Genomic DNA, 24,521 nt, shown 5'->3' on the forward strand with positions numbered 1-24,521 from the left:
CCTCTTAACCCCCTCTTTTTGTGGCAGGATTATAATTATTGTGAGGGGGTGTGGGAGACAGGAATGAGGGGTTTCCCAACCTGCGGGTAGCTCTCCACTTTTTTTTTTTTTTTTTTCTTCAGAGATTGGCTGGCCCTGTGGTTTCCTATCTCTTCCTCATCAAGTGACCCTGAGCTGAGATGAGATCACTGTTCTGAGCTCACACCTCTGCAGCCTCCGGTGGCTCTTTCTCTTGCATGGGTTAATGGATATATAGCATTCCTCTCTCAAATAATTCCTCAAATGATGCCTTGTCCTCCAGAAGGTCTCTATCAATGCCCATGTCAGGATCCTTAAACTTTGCAAGTTCATTTGAAATGTTATCTACAGGTATGGTGCTATGAAATACATACCTCTACATACTCTCCACAGCCCTTACCTAAGCTACTGAGTTTGGTTTAAGGCCTGAGCTCAAACTCAAGAATTTGCAGTAAGTGGGGATAAAAGGAAGTTGATTTCACCCAGGCCCCCCACTGCTGCTTAGTTTCTAAATTAATTTTCATCCAACTGGAGTCATGAATCCTTGTGAAAAGTTTTAGGTTTGCAAAAGGCATTTGGATAATGAGTGGTGGATTATAAATAAAATATCAAGTAATAAAATCCAGACATTGAAAAGCATCTCTATGCGAAACAATAAAAGTCTGAAACATTTCTGTTTTGTGGGTACTTGGTGCTCATATGGCTTTTTAGGGAGGTAGGGGGACGGATGTGGGGAGGATGAGGTGAAAAACTAAAATTGAAGTATCAGCCAGATGCCAGAGAGATCTCCATCCAAACTAAGCTCCCCTCTCTTTTACATTGTACCTCTGAACCATGTCATTACAGACCTGTCTTACAAGGGCCTGAAATCAATAAAAAGAAAAAGTTCAAAAACCACTCCATAAGAAGCAGAAAATCTGCCCTTCACTCCTCTTTCTCTGCACCCTGAGGAGTTCTAAATCTGCCTTCATTCCTACATCAAGCCTGAGACACCAGGCTCCCTCGAACTGTCTTTTATTCTGCATTATTTCTGTAACATTCTGCCAAGCATCGGTGGGGCTTTAAAGGAAATGTGAAAAGGTAGCAGAGACACATCTGTACGGCAAAGGCATGTGGCAGGGGGAAGGCACACATAAATCAAAGCCTGAGCGAAGCCTGCTAGCAACCTGAAAATCAAATTGTGTCAGGGAGAAGGCCCGTGTGGAAAAATAGATTAGAAGGGCACTGAACAAGAGAGAAGAAAGACAAGCAGCCTACCAAAATTAATGAGAGGCAGAGGAAGCCTGGAGAATGAAAAGATTTGCACTACTTAGGGATGGACCAACATTCCAGCAAGTGACACAGACGCCCGTTTGGAATACGTGATGGCCATCCATTTCCACTTCCCTCTTTGTGTGTTTCACCACCCTCAAACCACGGGTACCAGGTCTGAAAAGAATTTGGGGGTGGGGGCAGGAGGAAGGCAGGCTGAAAGGGATAGGAGAGCAGGTGAGGGCATTTATATGAGCAAAGAAACCTCCACGGCAGCCCCAAGTGTTTTCAATTGGTGATCCACACTTGGTGAGTCATCCTCTGCTCCCCTCAGGGGCTCCTGGAGTCCAGACTCCCTCAGCTGTTGCCAAACTCCTCCCAGAGGAAAGGGACCAGTCTTCTGTCATAGCATCAGACTGGGACATTGAAGATTCTCTGAAGTTGTCAGGACCATCTACTACCTGGAGTCTCATGGCTCCCCTGGGCTTCTACTAAGCAAAGTCTGCCTTCCAACCATTCCCACTGCTCCGGGAGGCTGTGGTCCACCCTTTTCCCCAAACCCCATAATAGTTACCATATTTTGCCTTTTCCCACAAGTCCAAATTGTCCTATCCTTGCCCTCCAACCTGGGGATCTTAACCTGACCTTGTCCTGACTCATTATCTCCCCCCCCCATATCTATTATGCCTATTTGGTGTTCTTTCCGAACTCCAAGCACTGGGCTTTTAAAACACAAAAGTCAAGAATTGCCCCATTTGCTGTGAATACTTCAAATTCCCACTTCCTTTGAGGCAATAAATGAATAATAACCCACTTACCTGGATGGAACAAGGACCAAAGAAGGGAAGAGTGGTTTCAATGTTTCGAAATGTCCTGTACAGGGCCTCCCTGGTGGCACAAGGGGTTGAGATGCAACTCAAGCTGTCCATAGCCACTGCAGCACAAGTTCGATCCCCAGCCAGGGAGCTACCCACATGGTGCAGCAGACCTCTCCTGTCTCTCCCAGCTGCTCCCCTCAGCAGTGTATTTCATCAGTCTGCCTGTTCTGCTCCCCACTCTGTCTCTGGTGAATTCTCTCACCCCGCCCCCGCCACATCTCTGGCCTGTACCACAGTTCTTGTATGCATAAATAAATCTTTTAAAAAAGCCAAAAAAAAAAAAAAAGTCCTGTACATAAGTGGTCTGTCCGATGATGAGGCTGACAACTGAAGAGGCCTCCCTGAAAGGAACCCAGTGTGAGACTGTTTTAGCCACTGTGCAACCTCAACGGCCCTAAGTGAGTCCACTTTATAAACACTGTCATCCTTGCCAAACTGTGTGAAAGGTGTGGGGGGTTCTGGCGTAGTCTCCCCCTAGAGACCAAAAGATCCTTGAGGGCGGGACCAGGGTCCTGAAACTCTCCAGACTAACGAATTTAACCAATACCTGAAGCAGTGAACTAGCAAATGACAATGAGGAGATTCTCCTCAAACTTCAGCAGCCAGATGTGCCCCGGCCTGTGCCAAACTCTTCGGTCCTGAAAAGCACAGACTTCCCCCCAAGGGTGCATGTGAAAAACCCATGAGATGAATGCAGATCCTTACGCGTTCTCCATAAGAGAAGCCACGAAGCGTTCAAAAGGCAGCCGCTGAGCGAGATACACCTCAGGTGCTGACCTGCGACCACCCCTGAGGCCTGGGCAGGTTTCCGGTGGGAGGGCTGAGGCAACAAAGCGACGCCCACAGCTCACACCGCTCAAGGCCCGAAGAGACTCATGTGCCTAATCTGGGCAAACCACTGCGGTGTTCGTGCAAAGAGGCGACCCAGTGTTCGCCTCCCTTCGGCTCTGTGGCCTAGCTGAAGTTCTCACAACTCGAAGTGTCCTTCACACTAAGCCCCGCCCCACAGGCCCTCGGAGGCGGGGCGTGGGGCGGGAGGGTCAGAAGGGGCGGGGGGCCAGGGGCGGGGCGTGAGCGTCAGGGGGCGGAGCTCGGGGCGGGGCGGTGCTCGAGGGAAGGGGCGGAGCAGAAGCGTCAGAGGGGGCGGTGCTCTGGGGGGGCGTGAGCGTCAGTGGGCGGTGCTCGGAGGCGGGGCGGTGCTCGGGGAAGGGAGCTTCAGAAGGGGCGGTGCTCGGGGAAGGGGCGGGGAGGAAGCGTCAGGGGGCGGTGCTCGGGGGCGGGAGAGCCAGAGGGGGAGGTGCTCGGGGAAGGGGCGGAGCGGAAGTGTCAGGGGGCGGTGCTCGGGGGCGGGAGAGCCAGAGGGGCGGTGCTCGGGGAAGGGGCGGGGCGGAAGTGTCAGGGGGCGGTGCTAGGGGGCGGGAGCGTCAGAAGGGGCGGTGCTCGGGGAAGGGGCGGGGCGGAAGTGTCAGGGGGCGGTGCTCGGGGGCGGGAGAGCCAGAGGGGGCGGGGCTCGGGGAAGGGGCGGGGCGGAAGTGTCAGAGGGGGCGGTGCTCAAGGACGGGCGGGGCGCCAGGGGCCCGGGGACGGAAACCTGGGGCGGGCCAGGCGGTGGAGGAGAGTCCTAGCCAGGCCTGGGCCTGCTCCGATCCGGTCTGCCGGTGTCCCGGAGTGGTGGAAGCTCGGCGGCCCGGGTCGCACCAGCGCCCCTCGGAGCTCTCCGAGCCCGCGGCCCTCGGGGTACCGGGCAGCGGCGTCGGATCGCTCCCGAGCGCGTTTGCCAGCATGGCAGCCGTCGCGGGCTTGCGGGCCTTCGGGGCAAAAGGGCCCGGCTGGCTCCGGCGGGGCCCATGGTCCCCGCTCACCGCCGGCGTCTGCAGCCGGGGGCTCGCGGGGGCCGGGCAGCCCGAGCCTGGGTCGCGACCCACCAGCGCGCGGCAGCGGGACGGCATCAGGTCAGCCGCGGGACCCACCGGTGCCCTGGCCCTTCCGTGGGGCTGTTCCCAGGTGGGGTGGACGGCAGGGGCCCGGGAAGAGAAAGGGTCGAGGAGGCCGGGCCACTGTGCCCTGTCACTCTCAAGGAGCCTAAAGGCAGCTGTGTCCCCCACCTGACCCCCATTATATCTGCTTTTGCCAAATCTGCCCCGCAGGGAAGTTCCATGTCGGAGGAATCCGGTCACACACGATGTTTACAGGTGTCCTTTGCCTAACACAGTAGCATTTGAGACAGGACATACACCAAAAGGACTTTAACAGGGACGGCCTGGGATGGGGGGAGCGGGTCCTTTGCACATCCTAAATCCTTAGGGTAATCCACCCTATTATCTTTGGACCTCTGGGGCTGGGTGTGTGCATCTTGACCGTGGCCCCAGGGCTGCTCTGGCCTTTAAGAAAGCCCTTTAATAGAGCATTTGTGTCTTTCTTGAACTTGACCTGGCAGCAAGGCAAGCTTTGGCTTAGCTGAGCTGCTCCTTGGCCCTCACCCAGATGTGCTGGTGTGGGGGTGGATGATTAAAGAGCATGAAGGACTCAGGGTACTGAGCTCTGCCCTTTGGCTCAACTAGCCTAAAATCCTTAAAAACATACCTGTGCCCAAACCAGGAACTTGACAATGAAAGAGTAAAGGTTGAAGGGCTCCTAACCCCATCTTTGCCTCACATTGACATTTGCCTGGCCCAGACCAGGGTGCAAAGGGAGGTCTATATAGAATAGTCAAACTATTTAAAAGGTAACAATGGAATATCTTTTCTTCTACCGTGACAAGAATACCTTCATAAAACCTGAAAGGCCATATTTGAATTTATAATCTTCTGGCTTCTAAGAGTTTCCCCAGAGCTGTGCTCCTGCCTCTGCCTTGCAGCTTTTTCTTCTCTTTCCACACTCTGCTCATCCCTCCCTTGACTCCACCTCTCATTCCTGCTGCTTTGCCAGGAACATGGCTCACAGCTCTGCAGATACCCCATTCCACATGTCCATAGTCTCTATATTCCTGCACTTGTGCTTTTGGCCATCCAGTGGGCCAGGGACACCCACTGCAGAACCAGAGAGTTCCAGGGTCTCTGGTAACAGCAGTGGGATTTTGGCACATGCCATTATCCCAGTGAACTTATTTACTTTGAGGGACACAGCTGGAAAAGGCCAGTACAGGCCTCTCTAAAGTGCAGGAGTCTTTTTCGCCTCTTTTCAAGGCAATTCTGCTTCTACAAGTCTGGTTACATCTGATCAGAAGCCTGACTTCTGACATGGTCTCCAGATGACAAAAGACCTGGCTGAGTTTTACAGAACAGAATAGGAATCAGAAAGGGAGATGATTAGAACAATCTAGCATACATCTAGGAATCCCTTAGTTGAAAGGCAGCCCTCCTCTCCATTGACATTAAAGCAGTGCCATGTTAGGCACTATGTAGGTGAGCTTGAGCAACCCAGTCACTCTTCCTGTGGCCTTTTTCAAGTTTCAGAGATAATACTGTCATATAGTAGGCCAGCTATGAAGTGGATACTGCAGTAAGCACTGCATATTTATTGGCCTTAGTCCTTGTAATTAGCCTGCAGGTAGATAATACTATCCCCTCTTAAGAAAAATAAACGAATTCAGAGAGGTGACGGCCTATTACGGGCCACACAGCCAGCAGGTAGGAATGCCAGGGGTCAGGGAAAGGGCCATCTGCCTCTAAAGTCATTTCCTCTCCACTGTGCCATCTCAGTATATTCACCATTTAGGTGTAAAAGAAATGGCAAAAAAAAACTACATGAGATAAAAATTCACAAGAATTGATGGAATTGCCTGTGAAAAATAGAATTGCTAGTTTTGGCTATTAACTCAGTCAATAGATATTTGCTGAGTGTCTCCTCAGTGTGTAAACATGACAGTCTCTTATCTCCTCAATCTTCTGGTGCTTTACTGTGATGTGATCATCAGACAGCTCATTAGAGCATCTACAGGAACCATTTCTTGCCTCATAAATGGAAAGATTATATTTTTACCACATGTCCTGGTCCTCAGGCTTAGGGAGATTCCCTCCTAAGTGCAGTGGTGTCGAGGAAGCTCTAGGTGCAAGGCATCATGTTTGGAACCAAGATAACCATTGGGAGAATTCATACTGGTGAAATTTTTAGACAGCGTTGTGAAACATATTTGATGGCCAGTTGAATAAGAAAGAAATAACAATCTCGGGAGCCTTTCCATTTCTGGCCTGTACAACCAAGATAAAGGGAAGAGGAGAGGGCAAGTTGGGTCATGGGTGTGTGGGAGCAGACACCCAAGGGACCCCTCAGTGGAGAAGTTCAGGAGACCTTTGGATGAACTTGCAGAGCTGGAGCTCAGAAGAGAGACATGAACTAAAGCAAAGATTGGGAATCGTGAGCATCGAAGTGGAAGCTGGTGCCACGGCCAGGGTGATCGTGCTTGGGAAGGGTTTAAGGAACAGGAAGCGGGCATAGGAGGGAGCTCAGGGGATCACCAGCATTCAAAGATTAGCAGATGGCTAGGGTCCATGGAAGAAGTCAAAAAGGATTGTCCAGAGAACTAAAGAAACAAACAAAAGACCAGGAGAGAAGAAATATTTTTCTAGGAGTGTGATCAAAATAGCCTTTGATTGGATGTGGCCCTGACAATTAAAAGACGCTCCATGCAAACCATTTAGTGGAATGGCAGGATCAGAAGCATGTTTACACCAGGTTCAAAAGTGAGCCCAGTAGTTTAGAGCACTCTGACAACGCTTGTAACACACTGGCCAAAGAATTAATGGGCCACAGACGAACAGACACTGCCACACAACAAGGGTATTGGGGGACTGGCATCTTTTCACACAATGTTGCCTGAGGCCTTAGAATTTAATTTAAGCATATGTCACCAAAGGGATGGCAGTGTTTTAGGTTTGCTACAACAAGCACACTTATTACTCTATTACAAGGTTTATCAGCAGTTCTCTCACCACCCACTCCCAAAATACAGGTTCCCAGTCTATCAGCATGTCAGTGACAAGTCATTTCTGTACTTTTGAGAGAACATGTTTATGAGAAACAAAACAATGAATATCACAGCTACCTGATGATGACAGCAAAATTGAAATGGTATTCCACAGAAAATGGGTATTCTTATTGCACTGAAATAAATTCAGTCATCAAAGTTATTTTCCAGAACACAGTGGCACAGAAGGCTGTTTATGGAGGATCCAAGTTGACACATAGCAGTAGGGCTATCAGATTCAAAAAGAATGAGAAAGACAAAACATGTAGGTGGAGACCAAGGGAAACATATAAAATACATAACAACAATCCAGTGTTTGGCTTTTGTCTCTTCCTTGCAGTAGCAGAAATAAAACTTTTTTTTGTACAGGTAGTACATAACAATACAGCTTATTTTAGTCAATATGTGGGACACCTGAAAACAGCCATTTTTTTGTTAGATGTGTCCAGAGAGTCCTCTTGCTGAACGGTTTTGCCCATTTGTCATATACATCCCACTCTCAGACAGCAAGGATTGTTTTGTAGAATTACAGGATGCCACAGTAAAAAAGATGGGAAATACTATCACATCCGTGCGTTGGTTGCTGAAACTGCACTGCCTCTTCTGTGGGCTAGGTGGCAAGAGATTTGGGGGCATGTTTACATCTTGGCTCCTTTCTTGACCTTATTCTTTTCTGAGGAACTAGAAGAATAGGTTGAAGGGAGCCACAGAGATGCTTATGGCCCCAACACTGACTCTGAAGCCTCACAGCCTCCGGCCTGGACAGCAATGATCTGGGAACTGCTGTGGCTTGCCCTTTCTGTGGAGATGGCAATGTCATTTATGACAGCAAAGCTGGAGAGAAAGGGAAACAAATCAAGGGAAAGAGAAAACCTAGCCACATTTCTGGTACTCACATTGGTTTGGCTTAGCTATTACTCCAGAGAGTTGACAGATCCTCTCAATTGCCCCTGAGCACCCACAGTTCTCTTTTCTGGTGCTTTAAATATAGCTTCCATATTAGAAAGGAATCGCAGGGGCCCTCACTTGTTTTGACTGGTGCCTGACCCAGTAATTATAAAATGTTCTTCGTAGGAACGTCGTCTTGAGCAATCCAAAGAGGAGGAACGCACTGTCACTTGCAATGCTGAAATCTCTCCAAAGTGACATTCTTCACGAAGCCGAAAGCAAAGATCTGAAAGTCATTATTATTTCAGGTATGCAATTCGGTTTTCTTTTCAATGTTCTATATAATGCCCAGAAGAGGTTTCTCAAAATGCTTTGGTTAACTAAGGCATTCCCTCATTAAAGGGAGAATTCTATTCGAAGCTCTTTTACAGGAACATTAATTATGGAAAACTTATGTAATGGGAGCCTTGGTCCTAACACTATTAACTGGAAATTATAGCACAGATTATTGTTCAGTGAAAATATGTGTTTCTTCCTTCTTGATGGATACCAAAAATGGCCACTCTTAACAGTGCTGGGCTTCCCATCAATATAGAAGAATGGATTTCTATGGACCTTCTAAGATGGATGCAATCACTAATCATTTTGCTGGACTGCCTCATTGACTAGGAAAAGGCTGCTAGGACAGTTAATTGGTTTGTCTTTTATTTACCAAGCTTTCAACTAATATCTGCAGTCTTCTTTGATACCAGAAACTATGCTATATTTTGCCTATTTCTTCCCTGCTATGTTCCAGTTTTACTGAATTATATGATGATGATGTGGTATTATAAATAATAGCATTGTCAGCACCTTGAAGCCTCCACAGAAAAACAAAACCAGTGATGTTCTGGAACAGGCTTTCTTTTCAGGGGGCGGAGGGATGGACTAAATATCAATGGACTAAGGACTGAGGACTAAGGATCAGTGCTTTGTGAAGGCCGATGAACAGAATGATACCTGCTTGTCCATGGATGAATATGCATTTCAATTCTTTTTCTCAAAGGGAAAAGAAGTAGAACTAGCAGAGTTGAGCCGCCATGGGGAATGACCCAGAAGCCATGAAGGCTGCTAACTTCTGAATGACACAATTTCCTCACTTGTAAAAGGGAATAATATTGCCTGTCAAAATAACCACAACAAAAGGAAAGATGAGGAAGTGTTATCCGCTTGTCAGTGGAATTACATTTTGTTGTTGAAAATGACAACAATAACAACAAAACCACATCTTCAGATCCCTCCATTTATAATATAAAGGGGCCTCTTCACTCTCTGATGTTCACTATTCTGATCCATAAGATGGCCTTTATCTGTAGACAGAATGACAGGGGCACTGCCAAAGGCACTGTGGATTTCAATAGACCTATTTGATTTAACACGCACAGGCCAGAGCAAGTTCAAAATCAAAGATGTGAGACCAGAGAGACAACTCCAAGAAAAGTATATTCGCCTGTCCCTGAGCCTTCTCCCTTGGAAATTGCATGTTTTCATCAGTTTCTACCATGGGCCTTTTAGAGTACAGAGACCTCACCTGCACTGCCATTATAGAATGTAATCACTGTAATTCTTCAAGCTAACTCGAATTATTCTTATCAAAATCAGGTCATTAACTTGCTCCAAGTGTCGACATGAAACCAATTTTTTGTTAAAGTTGACAAGTTAGTGAACTTACCAGCTCTGGCTGTTTACTTCTTTTTCTCTTCTTTTCCCAACTGGAAACATTTGCAGCTGAGGGGCCTGTATTTTCTTCTGGGCATGACTTAAAGGAGCTGACGGAGGAACAAGGGCCAGATTATCATGCTCAAGTATTTCAGACCTGTGCAGAGGTAAGCCCGGATCACTGTCAGCCTTGCAGGCCTGAAATTTATAAGTATATCAGATATTGAATTTGGCTTCTAGTTTACAGGTAAGGTATTGTCTAAGAGACCCAACCACTGCAGAAGTGCTAAGAACTAGGGTCTCCCCTGGTGGCACAGCGGTTGAGCACTGGACTGCGAAGCTGCCCGCAGCCTTCAATCCCCAGCTACTGGGTGAGGGTCCCACATGGCGCGCAGACCTCTCCTGCCGCACCCGCTGCTCCCCTCAACAGTGTACTTTGGTCCTTCTGCCTGCTCTGCTCCCCGCTCTGGCTCTGGTGAATTCTCTCACCCTCCCGCGCTTCTGACTGTACCCAGTGCTTGTATAAATAAATAAATAAATCTTTTTTAAAAAAAAAAAGTACTGAGAACTAAGGTCACTGGTGAATCCCTCATCAAGGCACCTTTTTGATTTAGATATATAAGAAGTGACTTTAGTTTGCTATTATTTTATTATATTCCAAAGAAAATAAACTATACCCTGATGTTGACAGTTACCATCTCCAGCATTGTGGGGGTATGTCGAGATATATATGTTTTAAGTATAATAAAAGGTGGGAATGTACATCTGGAGAGAGGAAACAGATTACAGAATGTAATCACTGTAATTCTTCAAGCTAACTTGAATTATCCTTATCAGAATTAAGCCATTAACTTTCTCCAAGTGGCCACAGCATCAAACCGAGTCCCATCAACTGTCGATGGGAAAGGAAGAACATTCATAAATGGAATAATAATGATTTAAAAAGGTATTTTCAAACTCTCTTTCAATCATCTTTAAAATTGCCACCTTCAAGTGGAAACATTAATCTCTTTATTCTCACTTTCTGTTTTCTGTTCCTTTAAACATGTAAAGGAGTAAAATTGCTAACAAATGCAGAGGAGAAAGAACAAAAAATTGGGGATGGTGTATGTCTGTATTAAATCAAGCCATGAATAATCAAGATTGAAAACAGAATCCAACTCTAAGTAACACATTATTCATTTGATGAGTATTTATTGGATACCCCATATACATGTAACGGTTGCAAGATACTGAGGGAAAGAGAAGGAAAAAAGAGTTTTCTTCCAAAATGAAACCAGAAATCTAATTGAAAAACAAGACATATAAAACAATTTTGTGACCTGACCCTCAGATTACTTAGCCTAACTTTTTGTCCATTTATTGGCTTATTCACTCATTTATTGGATGACAGCTCAACAAATATTTAGTGAAAACCCATTATGTAGACAGAATAGAGATGAGCAACAAAGTGGGGAATGGGAAAGAATCAGGAAACCTTAATCATCGTGTTTTCCTTACTCTCCCAGAAACCCATCAGGAAAGCAGATGGTAGTTTTCTCATTTCATGGAGGGACAAACACAAAAAGTGATTGACTTGGGGCCTCAGGGAGAGGTGGAAACAAGCCAGAGCTAAGACATAGGTCTTTTGTTTCACATTAATGATGTTTATAACATTCTGCTCTTGTGTTTGCCAAGACTGGGTGTTTTAAAAGTTATTTTTCTACTAGTACCCAGTATGTTTGTCCAAAATAGAAGATTATCAAAGAGAACCAGTAGAGCTTTTCATCCTCCCTAAAGGGCCTGCTTTTATCTCTCTGCCGTGATATCTTCATGAAGTGAGATCTAAGCGGCTTAGCAGAAGACCACCAGGAGCCCAGGCTTCTTCAGAGGACAAAAGCCAGATTTCCTGGAAGCTTCCTACCCATGGATGCCTCCAGCTCACTGAATATGACACAGTGCCTAATAGGACCTGGCCCCGATGTAGTAAAATAGGGGTGGAAGTGTATTGATTTCTGTAAATTTTTTCTAAGAAAATCAATTGTCCTTGATAAATATGAAAACCATGAATGTGGGCAAGATTTCAATTTCCAAGTGTAATCAACAGGCAGATTGGAACATAATGAGCTAGATATTTCATTGTTTGGTTCAGGCATGAGAAAATTTGATTTTAGAAAGGTAGAGATATCTAAATTGATTCAGCATTTAGAAAGTATAGCAAATTCATTACAGACCACAAGGATTGCATGATAATTTTTTACCAAACAGGAGTGGGCGGGTTGACAATGAGAAGGACCATTTGGTTAGGAAGAGCCAGAGTGACCTTTTGTGGGCTCACTGGCGGGCTTCCATGAGGGACCTACCCCTTGACCCTCTTCTTTTTTCCTGCTGAGGTTTGAAAATGGAAGTCCCAGACAGGAAGAGATTTGTGTCTCTCTCCTCATGCCCCACCAGTGAAATGACACTGGGTCCTCTTTTGGAGATAACTTAGAACCCTCAGCCATGCTGTTCAGTAAGGCTAGGGCACAGTTAAATTTATGTCACATTTTGGAATAGGCAGAACCCCAAAGCCGTCCTTAATTCAGGAAGGGAAAATAGGAAGTATAATCAATTCTTGACCATCAAGGCATTGATTATTCTAGCTTGTTTACTGTCTAGGTCTTTGTCTTGTCTGAATTGCTCTCTAACTTTATTTACAGTATTTTTTAAATTACATAAGTAATAGGTACTTATAGAAATTTTTGAAAATTTAGAAAAACAACAGAAAAATAAAGCGCTGATAACAGACCATGATCAAAAGAACAAAGCATTATTTAAAGGTAGACCACCAAGAGGGGGTTGTATTAATAAAGAAGTCACTTTTCCTTTTAACCTTTTGTTTCCTTTTAACCTTTTTCCATGTGAACCTATTTGTTTGAATAACCATACAAAGAAACTGCATTCTATTAAACAATTACATAATAAGATTATAGCATTAAAATGCCTATAACTACCAGGTAATATTTTGGCTACTTTAGACATATTGATTTATTTCATTCTCATGTTCTGCCACAGTGTTATATTATTATACCCACTTTACAGATGTGAAGACTGTGGTGGCAGTACTGCATGGTATTCCGGGCATTAAGCCTCAGCCTAGCACCAGAACACTACCCAAGGCCCAGACTACCATATTGATATTTGTCTTAGAAGTTTTCATTTTAATAAGAATACAACATTCCATTCCACAAATGCATATTGTTTTGTTTACAGTGTCATTTATCTATATTTCTATATCTATATTATTTATAGGTTTTTCTTACTGTTATAAAATAATGATTTAGTGAACATCTTTATCCAAGAGCTTTTTACCCTAAGTTAGATCATTTCTTAGATATAGAATTCCCAGATCAAAGGTGTGAATATTTTTAATGTTGTTGATATAAATGGTACTGTATTACCTAGGTATCTCCCCCACCCCAGGTTGTATGGAATCCTAGCCCTTCACAGATGGCAGGCAGGGGACAGGCTATTCTACATTTCTCACAGTCAACTGACTTTTCATAAGTAACTTCAGTGCATTAGGTAACTGATGACATTCAGACACAAAACAAAATCCTTTCTTTTTTTGCAACAAAACTTTAGAAATTTTTGTCTTCTCGTCTCATCGTGACTTCTCATCTCTGCTATTGCAGTTCACTTAGAATGTGCTCTCTTTCTAATGACTATTGTCACCCTGCCAGCAGCACATGAACCCTGTTTGTACTCTTTGGGGTTCAGATACATGCACGTGCATTCTTCTGGGGAGAGGGTAAGAAGCATTTATCAGGTTCTCCAAAGAAACCCCCTTCTCAAAAGAAGGTCAAGAACCACTATTATAGAGTCTGGTATTATGTCCATAAATGTATTGTTGGTTATTATATAACAAAACTGATAAATATCAAGTGTTCATGGATACAGAAGGTTAGTTCCTTGAGCAAAATCCCTAAGTCAAGGAGGTCGTTTTTTCTTTGATTTGCTACCCTGGGAAGCAAGCCCAGATGTAGATCCTTCCCACTTCCCTCACTCCCTGCTTTGGTTCAAAGAGCAACCATTTAGAAATTGGTTACCATAGCAACACAATCTGCTTAGAGTGTCATGAAAAAAATGCAGAAATAAACCAAGTATTGTGTGAACTGCCAAAATAAGTTAAAGTTCTAGAGGTGGGTGACATGAGCAAGTTTTTGGCTCTCCTCCCCTCTCTGTGCCAACGACAAAATTTAGGAATTTTGCCTGTTTTGATGACAGCAGGGTGTTCCACACCATTTTAATAGAATTGAGAGAATGTTCATGGTGGTAATTTGAGAAGTAATTACTAAGGAAATTGCATTCCAGTCCTTTCTCCACCTTAATTTTTTAAGGAAGTGCCAAATACCAGTTTTAGACTTTTAACATCAGAACTTTCAACATCAGGGCCAGTTGCTCCCCAGAGAACACCATGAGCCCTATTCTTGGTGGGTTGCCAGGGAAGCAGACAGAGTCTTGGGCCTTGGAGTAATACAGATGCTGGCTCAGACCCACAACTAGGGGGTGCCAGGTGGCTTCTGAGCCTTCCAGTCTTGCTTATAAACAGGGCCCTTTCCTCCTGAGAGGGAGACGAGAGGCCACAGACTGTACAAAGTAGACATTTCTCGCAAGTTAGTCTTTGGCTCTTTTTCCTTAGCATCAGACACATGTGAGTGGTGCTCTGAAACAAGGTCACATAAGAGGTTTGCACATTGCTCCCACTCTTGACTGAGGGAAGGGTGTGTTTGCATCTTCAGGTCATGATGCAGATCCAGAGGCACCCTGTCCCAGTGATCGCCATGGTGAACGGCCTGGCCACTGCTGCCGGGTGTCAGCTGGTCGCCAGCTGTGACATCGCCGTGGCGAGCGACAAGTCCTCTTTTGCCACTCCAGGTGTCAACATTGGGCTCTTCTGCTCCACTCCTGGCGTTGCCCTGGGGAGAGCAGTGCCCAGAAAGGTAAGCAACTCTCACCTCCCTTGCTTGTGATCCTTCTGTGCACAGGAGGGTTCGTTCCAGAATCTGCTTGTTAAAAGCACCGTTGTATCAGGCCATTCTGACTAAAGCACAGCTGGCTGGATGTGCCCTGCTGTTCCCTCTAATGTCCCGTGTCGGGGAGGGAAGAGCCAGCTGCCTGCTCCCCTGAAGCTCTCCCAGCCACCTTCAATTTGCAAATCACAACATTTCACTCTTGCCTGGCCCTCAATGGCTAGTTAGGTTTTTGGATTTTTTGTTGTTGTTCTTGTTCTCATAAGGGCACACATTTTTGTGATCTTATCTGAAATACAACTGAGACTCAGTTTTGCTGCCCTGAATGGTTGCCCATGAGGTAGAACGACACTGTGACTTATGCCAGTATCAAGAGACAAGTTCACCAGGGTCATAGACCTACTCTTTGTCCACAGTTCATCTTGCTCCAGAAAGGACTGAGAGCAGATGATATACTGAAGGTGTCAGTTTTGCAATGGTTGCATTTCAGGATCATGTCTGAATATCCCATGCACGGTATGCTGAATCTGCCCAGGAAGGAACCCTATCAGAAAAGTCGTTTTGTTGATACTAACACAGTGAAGTCCATTTTCTTCCCGAAGCTTTCTTCCTTCCCATAATAGCATAAAATAACATTTACTAAACATCTCTTAAGTATAAACCATTGGTTCTTTGTTCTAGAAAAAACAGGTCTTTGTTATCAATTGGAAATCTGTTTTGAAAAGGGACAAGGGGGAAAGTCACGTCCCATGGCAGGTCGGAAACCCAAACTGCTTGCTAGACTATACCAACCATCTGAACATCAACTATGAAAATTAGCATAGGAGAAATCCTATGCCTGTGGCACAAAAGGAGTGAGACCCAAGGGAAATCAAGCCACAGAACCCAGAAGTTTAGGGAAGTACTTCCTTCTTTCACAGTGTCTTCTCACTAATTTTTACAGAAATGTGAGTGAGGAGATTCCCATAAGTATGCACGCTAGTGAAAACTGCAGAAAATGGGTCCCACTGCCAAAAGGAGGCCTGTCAAAGCACAACTGCTAGAATGTCATCAGACTAGGGGGTGTTCTGATCCTGTCAGGATATGCATTTACTTTAAATGTATACATATTAATTCAGCAAATACTTCTTAAGTCCCTACTTTGTGCTAGTACATTTAATTAAAAAGCATTACAGATATATTGTTGAAGCTTGTTAATAAACTATAACTGGACAAATCAAATCATGAGGCATTTTGCATAGTAAAAGGATGTTGTACTGGTTAGCCTGCCTGCAGCTGTTCGTCTTCTTCAACACCTGACATTCTAGAAGTTTCCACAGTATTGTCAGAATAAGCATTGTTCTTTCTTTTTTAAAAAAAAAGATTTATTTATTTATTTATACAAGCACTGGGTACAGTCAGAAGCACGGAAGGGTGAGAGAATTCACCAGAACCAGAGCGGGGAGCAGAATAGGCAGAGTGACAAAATACACTGCTGAGGGGAGCAGCGGGTGTCAGGAGAGGTCTGCGTGCCATGTGGGACCCTCACCTGGTGGCCAGGGATCGAACCGCCGCTGCAGAGGCTGCGGGCAGCTTCGCAACCCAGCGTTCAGCTGCTGTGCCATCGGGGTGGTAACGCACTGTTCTTTCTTAAAACAAACTTTTAAAATCAAAGCTTAAAATTGAATCTTAGAAACTTATACATTGTATTTGTCAAATTTTAAATTAGTTTTTGAGAAGAAAAGGAATCCTGACATAATCAGACCCTAAGGTCTGAGGAAGCCCAATTCTCAAAACTACTTGTATTACTGTCCAGTGTGACAGATCAAGGGACTGACTATTGAGACCCAAAGTAGCTGTCAGTTTTGGCAAGGGCCAGGCCTGCTCAGAGGATGGGGCAGAGTCTCTGATTTATCCACTGGGATCTGTGATCTATGTTCCTCCAGTTCTCATCCCCAGGAGGCCTCAGTGGAGTCTGAAAGTGGCTCAGAGTTCTGTCTGTAGATGTCTCAGCACGCTGGCTCACTAATGCTGGGCTAGTGGAAGCATGCACCAGGCGCAACACCAGTGAGCAGAAACTACAGCACTGATGAAGGGAACCCAGAGGAGAAAAAGTCTGTCAGAACTCAGAGCTGTTTTCTAGGTTCACTTCTTACCTGTGTGGCCCCCTTTAAGAAGGAAAATAGGAAGTCCATGAAAATCTAAACCTGCCTGAAAACACTCACCTGTCATCATTGCTTGATTGCATCCATGCGAACAGGGCCAGACAGGAGCCCACTAACCATGTGTGTGTGGTAGGTATGTGCCCACTTACACACTCAGAGAAGCAAGCCTGTGCTTTTGCAAACTGACCTGGACAGGAAGCTGGGCCTGTATACGTGTGTAGGTCACCAGTGCCCTCTGCTGGTCACTGTGAGACTGTGCCACTGCATAGGAGTCAGGGCTGTTTTGCCCACTGGGAGCAGAAACTGTGGAGTGGAGCCTCTGTGTTCAAGCCAGATTGAGCCTGGGCATGGATAATTTTCCACATTTGTGAAGTGTTTCTCCCCTCTGGTGTGATTTAAATAATGCATCTTCATTGTACCACATCAACAACCTGCCTGGTGCAGCTGCTCCCTTCCCCATGCAGAGCTGGCCTTGTTTGGAATGCAGAGCCAGCGCCTCAAGCACTTAGTATCACAGGAGAGCATGTGAAAGATTAGTACCCCCTCTTCCCAGCCCAGTCATTGCACACAGTAGGAACACTTGCTTCCACCTATTTACCCAGGGTAACTCTGTTTATCTGTAGAACCTTATTTCCGTAGTCTAATTAGAACAGGAGAAAACTTCCAACCTGGAAAGCCTTACCACGCAGCCTGGTGTGCAGATCACCAGGGAGTCTGGGAAAAGACAGACCAGCTGCATCAAAATCTGCACTTTAATAGTGATTTGTGTCACCATCAAAGTTGAGAATGAACTGAGAATGAACCCTTGGCACCTTAGGGAACGTGTTGCCCACACCCAACGTACAGGAAGGCCAGGGAGCATTTCAGTGACTTGCCTAGTGTCTCCCAGTCAATTCAATTAGTCCAAGGTCCCTGTCAGCTTCTTTCCCCTTCAAATCCTATGCTTACACCTCACCTGCCAGCTGTCATCATAGGTGAGGGGATTAAGAAGGGTGGTCTGGGCCTCCCTGGTGGTGCAGGCAGTTGAGCACAGCGCTGTGAAGCTTTCCGCAGCCTCTGAAGTGCAGGTTCGATCCCCGCCGGCCTGAGCAGACCTCTCCTGTCTCGCCTGCTAATCCCCTCAGCAGTGTATTTCGTCAGTCTGCCTATTCTGTTCCCCATTCTGTCACTAGTGAATCCTCTCACCCTCCTGCACATCTGGCCTGTGCCCCAGCTCTTGTATAAATTTAAAAAAAAAAATCTTAAAAAAAAAAAGAAGGGTGGTCTGCTTTAAGTCATCACCCCCTTTTGGGGGGCTGTCATACCTAAAAACTAACATTCAAGGTTCACACAAATTTACAGTTGGAATAGGAGAGCTAACAATTGTCACTGCAAGTTTCCAACACTGGAAAGGACCTACTTTCCACATGTTTTTTCTAATCTTCTTCAAACTGCAGGATGATGGAGCTCTCATTCCCAGAGGGGATAGATAAATCATTTCCTTAATGTCTTGTGACTAGTATGTGGATGTCTAGGATTGGTACCTGTCTTCCTTCTTCCAAGTCCTACTGCCTTGCAGTTAGGCCGTAACCTCAGATCCTTTTGGTTTTTTTAACGCAGATACTCTGGGAAGTGGGATACTATGTCATCAACTTCTTAGGGGACCAAAGAAGTGCCACCTTAAAAGGCTATGAGAGTTGATTAGGGAATGATTAGAATGTATCTTTTTCTCTATAATCTGAAGTTTCAGGGGCATACGACACAGAAACTTAAGTAATAGATTGTGCTGATTCACTATAATATAAACCGCCTTCTTTTTTCCCCCTAGAGAATGCCACTCTACTTGTCTGGGCAACATCCCTATAAATCAGTCTGGTGCTAAATAGTATTACTCCATTTGGCAGATAAGGAAACTGAGGTACAGAAAGGGGGATAATTAGGCAGGGATGACAGGAAGATGAAGGTAGGTCCAGAGCTCAGTCTAGACCACTGGTCTTGCTTCCACCCCAGTCAGGGCTTCTTTCTTGAGTTGTGTTAATCCCATTAATACTTTCTTGGTCTTTCCCTGAAGGGAGAGGGACCCAGAGAGCAGAAGCACAGCAGAAGCCACACCTAGTCCAATCCAGGCTGGCCCGCCCAGCTCTTAGATTCATCCAGTCCCAGGCTTCTGCCTCAGTTACCAGGGCTGCCACTCAGACGCTGCCAGCAGATCTCAGCAAGAACTCAGTCAGCCCCTCTCTGTTGTCCTGGCTACTTCACCTTTTCTCTTGACGTCTGTTCCTAAAGGCTGACATTCCCCAGACAAATTCTGGGAAGCCATTGTCTGTGGGTGGTGTCTGGGTTTGAGAAGAGACAGAAAAGCAGAACTCATGTGCCTGACTCCAAAGCTTGGAGCAAGCAGAGGCCCCCAGAATCGGGTTCTGAACCTAAAAGGACTTGCCACAATGCAGAGCCCATGCCTTCCTGGTTCCTCATCTCCCTTTACAGGTCCTGGAAAGAGGACAGGGACTGGACAAACATAAAGCCCTTCCCCTAACTTGGCAGAGGTGAAAATGGGACCCAAATCACCTTGTTCAGTATGGATTCCATCTGCACCCAGGATGGCAAAGGAGTCCTCAGGTCTACCCTCCTGGCCTCTTCTCTCCCAAAGCTTAATACTGAGGTGATACGACCTAGCCTTATGACTTAAAAAACCATCTAAATCAGTGGTTCTGAACCAGAGCACTACTGGCCTCAGGGGACTTTGGCAATGCTCAGAGTCATTTTTGACTGCCATGACTGTTGGCAGCTACTGGATAGAGTTCAGGGATACAGCAAATTTTCAAAATGCACGAGACAATTCTACACAACATAAAACTATCTAGTCCAAAATATGCAATAGTATCGAGATTGAGGAACCATCATCTAAATGCTAATGATCGCACATTTATATCTCAGGCTAGTCTGGGTGTCCATGACAACCTAATAAACCACCCACAACTTAGTGGCTCCAAACTACAATAGTAGCTTGTTTAGCTCATGAGTCTGCAACCTGGCCAGGGCTTAGAGAGGAAAGCTCATCTGTGTTCTGCCAGGTCTGTGGCCCCAGCTGGGAAGAGTTGAAGATGGGGGGTGACAACTGGGTCACTCCACTGGAGTCTTAGAACAGGTCCCCTGTGGGTGAGGGGGGTAAAAGAAGAAATTGCTGTATAGCAAGGCATTATTCTGGTGGTGGAAGCACAGAAATAAACAGAACCATGAAAAAATATCGCTGTGCCAGTGAAATTTACAAGTAAGCCAAGGAGACCAGAATAGTCAAAAAAACAAAGGTGTAAATATATAGAATGTTCGATGGTGAAAGTGCAGGCTAAAAATACAGCCAGAAAGGGGGTAGTACAGGGGGTTGGTTGATTTGTGCTTGTCCTAGGGCGGTCACAGTAAAGACCTGAAAGAGAAGAGGCCACAGCCATGAGGACAGTTGGAGACAGAGCACTGAGGGTTGAGGGAACAGTACGTGCAAGGACTGCGCCTGTTGGGGAGCAGCACAGATGCCAGCTGGATGGCAGGAGGGGAAGGCACCTCCCTGCCTGCTGTTCCACATGCATCTGGAAATCCCTCTTGTAAATTTGAGTTTTGAGAAGTGACTTTGTAGAATGAAAGCACTGCGTGTAACAGATTTAATGGGGGGAAGGAACCGGAGAGTAATAGGATGCCAGGCCCCTCCTTTTGCCAGACCTTGTGAATCTGGGGGAGAGGCTGCTAGAGGAAAGGGAGGATCTCCTGTTTGTCATGTTTTGCCTATTCATAAAATCATGGTAGGCTCCCTCATCTGGTCCCTTTAATCCCCTTCCTTCTCTGGGACACGGGAAGCTGCTCTTTCCAATTTCACTGGTGTCAACATCTCTGCTCATTCTCCTCCCTCTGGAAAGTGGCCACTGTGTTGGTATGTGGGAGATGATGGCTTCAGCCCATCAGATGTGGCCGCTGTCCTGGGCTGCTGTCCCTTGACAGAGGCAGATGGAATCTCTTAGCAAGGGATCAGAGGTCAGGTCTGTGGAAGGAACAAGACATTCCCCACCTGGCACTGGTATTCTCCTTGCTCTGGAAAGACCTGACCTGTCCCAGCAGGAGTCTGGGTACTGAAGACATTAGGGATGATGAATGACATGTTATTTGAGGAATAGCTAACTGGGCTGAAGTTGTAAGGATGTTGGACACTGTCTCAGCAGAGTGAAATAAACAGGGTGGGCTGCGGGTGGCAGTGGGTCACACAGAGAGCCTCCACAATTACATGTTTCCTCCCTTAGGTCGCCCTAGAGATGCTTTTCACTGGGGAGCCCATTTCTGCCCAGGAGGCCTTGCGTCATGGGCTGCTCAGCAAAGTCGTGCCGGAAGAGCGGCTAGAGGAAGAAACCATGAGAATAGCGAAAAAGATTGCCTCCTTGAGCCGCCCTGTGGTGTCTTTAGGCAAGGCCGCCTTCTACAAGCAGCTGCCCCAGGACCTCAGAACGGCGTACTGCCTCACTGCTCAGGCCATGGTGGACAACGTGGCCCTGCAGGACGGGCAGGAGGGAATCAAGGCCTTCATCCAGAAGAGAAAACCCAACTGGTCACACTGAGCAGAATTTGTGGGAGAAATAGAGGCATGAGTCCGTGGGCAGTGCCCAGGAAGCAGCACTTCCTACTCCTCCCCTCTGACTCCACATACCACAGCTGCCTTGTAATGTAAAAGGAGACAGCCTGCCTTGACAATAACACTATAATGGTTTCACTGACGTGGTCTGTATTAAAAGCCCTGATTTTGAGGGAAGGATGAAGTGGAGAGTCCAAGGAAGTGCTCATTTAGGTGGCCCTTAGCGAGCTTTGTGCTGAGCAGCTGTTTGAGAAGGCTGGGGTCTGCTAGCCCCCTCCCTAGGCCTGCGGGCGAGGGTCTCCCTCACACAGGCCAAGGTGGTAACACACCAGGAATAAAAGAGACTGCAGCCTGAGAAATGTCTCCGCAAGTGGAAGCGGTTCTGGTTGCCCAAGAGAGATGACACATTTCAGATCCCCCAAGATAGTCCCAACTGAAAATCCTGAGAAATAATCATGCCCACGGCTTTGGAATAATCTTACGTGATTTCAAAAGATTAAATATTTAGAGACAGTGAGGCTGTAAGCTGTCTGAGAAAAGAAAAAAATATCCCCAAACTCCTTCTTCTTCACATTCCAACCTGATAGGTGTGGAGCAGCTGCTGGTGTTTCCATGGTGCATATCCTGGCTGCCCAAGGAGCCTTGACACCTCGACCTTGAATAAAGCTCAGCATGAAAACTTGGGGTAAAGGAGGTGGGGGGTGAAGAACACATGTTCTAACAAGAACCACCTACTCTGGACTCACTTCCTAGCTCACTCCACTTCTATAAAGAATCCAAACTAGCATCAGGTACTCCAGGCACTGAGGAAGCATTTGGACTAGGACCTAAACATCATTTTCTGGCTTCTGGTCCAATGTGGCCCAACAAATGCTAGAAACTTCTTGTCCTCAAGTCTTCTCACACATTTGGCAAATGAAAATCAATAGTTTATCTTGCACTTTCTGTCTGAGTGTGTACTAGACTCTCAAATCATGAAATCCTTGCATCTCTAGGCTGGCTTCCCAGCCTGTGAACTAATATGCACTCAGGGACTAGCTTCAGCAGGAAATAATCCAAAAGGAAATCTGCCGTCTACCCTCCAAGGTCATTTAATTCCTCCCCGAGGCCAATATAAATTTTTTAGCTCTGCTTCTGTCCATTGGGATACTGGATGATGTTTTCTGAGAGCCCCAAGTGATGATTGCTTTTGGAAAGCCTATTTGCCTCTCCTTAACTTCCATTTGCTTCTGGGGAGTTTCACTGAGCTCAGCCCAGCAGACCGCACACCTGCAATTCAGGGGCTGGAAAGGAAGTGAGCCCATGTTCACCACTGCCCCCTGGGAGAACACACCTTCCCAATGCATGCTCCCCACGGAGAGCATGAATGGGTTGAGTGAATGTCAGACACCAGCTTCCTGTAGCTTTTTATACCAGTGATAAGGTGGGGAGTAGTATATGATACCAGGCAGCCCCGAAATATATGTGAAGCTCAAGAGGTTAAGGCACGTGTCGCTGGCAACAGTGCATGGGCTGAGATCTGTAGGATTCTGAATTGTGCTCCTGATTAACACACTGTATTCCTCCCAACACAAGTAGGAGACAACCGTTCCAGCCTGCAGACAGACTTCTCATGCACTCAAAGGAAAAAGGCAAAGCAAAGGCCACTGAGTTTTGCTTAGTAAAGATTTAGGGAAAAGCATGGATTTGAACACACTGAGCTCTCCCAGGGTTACATGAACTAGCAGTGTGGACTGCATCTCAACTTTTCCTTCTGTAAAAAACAACAGCGCGGAATCTCCTGTCTGTTCTGACATTCTAAATTCTGCAACACTGGGATTTGGAAACTTGAAATATGTAGCTTTCACTCAAAAGGAGATGGGCATCTTACCTGACGAAGAGGTCAAATTTGAAAACACCTGATTGTGTTTGAAGGAGAAAGATTGTCAGAACTTTGGGGTCACACCTGAACCTTCTGACTTTAGCTGGGAAGACCCTACAGGGAGCTGATCACTATGGAATTTGGCAATTACCTTGGTCTTGTCTGGTGTTTTAGTCACTATCCCCTCCCCCTTAAGTGACAGATATCCATCCAGCAATGTTTGTATTTAAAAGGTGAAATAGTGTGAATTTTATGACAAATTGTGGGCAGTTTGATTCAACTGGCTTGAAGAGGAATGTGAGGGGACTAGAGTGCTTCAGGAACCCCTCAAATTTTCCCATGCAGGTTTCAGGGCCTTTATTGGCCCTCAGGGCTGCCGCCTTTTGAAGGCCCAGCTGCTATCACAGTGGAACACACCCGTGTTCCACACTTAACAGCGCTCGTCTATTTAGGGGAAGGAGTTCAATAATTTCCTTTAAACTTTGTTTTAAAAATATACCTGCTTAATGATGGTTATTTCTTAACAATCATCAAGTGGGTGAGAGTCTGATTCAACATTAATGAAGTTGACATGTTATATTCAATAAAATAATTGTATTTCAGCTTTTCAAGAGGTTTGTTGTTTGTTTCTTTGTTTTCATGTCTATAACTCAAAATTTATCTTGGTCAGTTGATGAACGGGGCTTGTTTTCATGGTGTGGCTATTAGGAATATGCTGCTATGCACATTTACATGCAGGTTTTGTGTGACTCCATATACACATGTGGTTTAATGGCACTTAGGTCAATGGCCCCTCATATACAATGGAGGCCCCAATAAGCTAAGCAATTAACGTCGCTGTATAGCACACACAGAACACCAGAGGTAATCAGTAGGATGGGAACCAAGGAGAAAAATAATTTTGATTCATTAGTGAGCAAATGGAATCCTAGATAAGACATTTGGCTTTTTAAGCCAGAAAGGAGCTTAGCTCTCAGTTAACTTACAAACCATGACATGACTCAGACAGGCCTACATGATGAAAAAGGTGTAGACTTAGCAAGTATTGGTACCAAGAACAGTATCCTCTGGCCAATTTGGCATGGCCTTCTTGTTGACACCCCTCAGAAATCTCGGGGGAAGCCACCCCATAGATTCTTCATGCTTTCTGGAAGTTTATTTAGCAGTGTTCAGGGAAAAGGAAGAGTGTGTTGTCCCCAAACTCCCCTCTTGAGGCCCCTTGAGAAGGAATTTAT

At 45.9% G+C, this 24,521-nt stretch overlaps 2 protein-coding genes across 3 annotated transcripts in view; one reads left to right on the forward strand and one right to left on the reverse strand.

Annotated features, from left to right (window-relative positions):
- USP6NL (USP6 N-terminal like) overlaps window positions 1–3,118 on the reverse strand; it is a 229,592-nt gene extending 226,474 nt beyond the window's left edge. Inside the window, exons 1-2 of one of the 2 annotated variants that reach the window (XM_037510601.2) lie at window positions 2,853–3,118; window positions 2,088–2,157 (exon numbers count right to left, since the gene is read on the reverse strand). The gene's annotated coding sequence lies outside the window, so the exon portion shown is untranslated. The remainder of the gene's footprint in view (window positions 1–2,087; window positions 2,158–2,852) is intronic. The other variant, XM_054695087.1, reaches the window with a different exon arrangement.
- Window positions 3,119–3,929: 811 nt separating this feature from the next.
- On the forward strand, window positions 3,930–24,521 carry ECHDC3 (enoyl-CoA hydratase domain containing 3). The gene is made up of 5 exons (XM_037510602.2): window positions 3,930–4,099; window positions 8,188–8,309; window positions 9,769–9,866; window positions 14,460–14,660; window positions 21,100–24,521. The coding sequence occupies exons 1-5, from the start codon at window positions 3,930–3,932 to the stop codon at window positions 21,409–21,411; spliced, it is 903 nt and encodes a 300-aa protein (XP_037366499.1). The 3' UTR covers window positions 21,412–24,521.

The sequence above is a fragment of the Talpa occidentalis genome, unplaced genomic scaffold (assembly GCF_014898055.3).
Source record: "Talpa occidentalis isolate TD23 unplaced genomic scaffold, MPIMG_talOcc4v2.1 talOcc4.14, whole genome shotgun sequence".
NCBI lineage: Eukaryota > Metazoa > Chordata > Mammalia > Eulipotyphla > Talpidae > Talpa > Talpa occidentalis.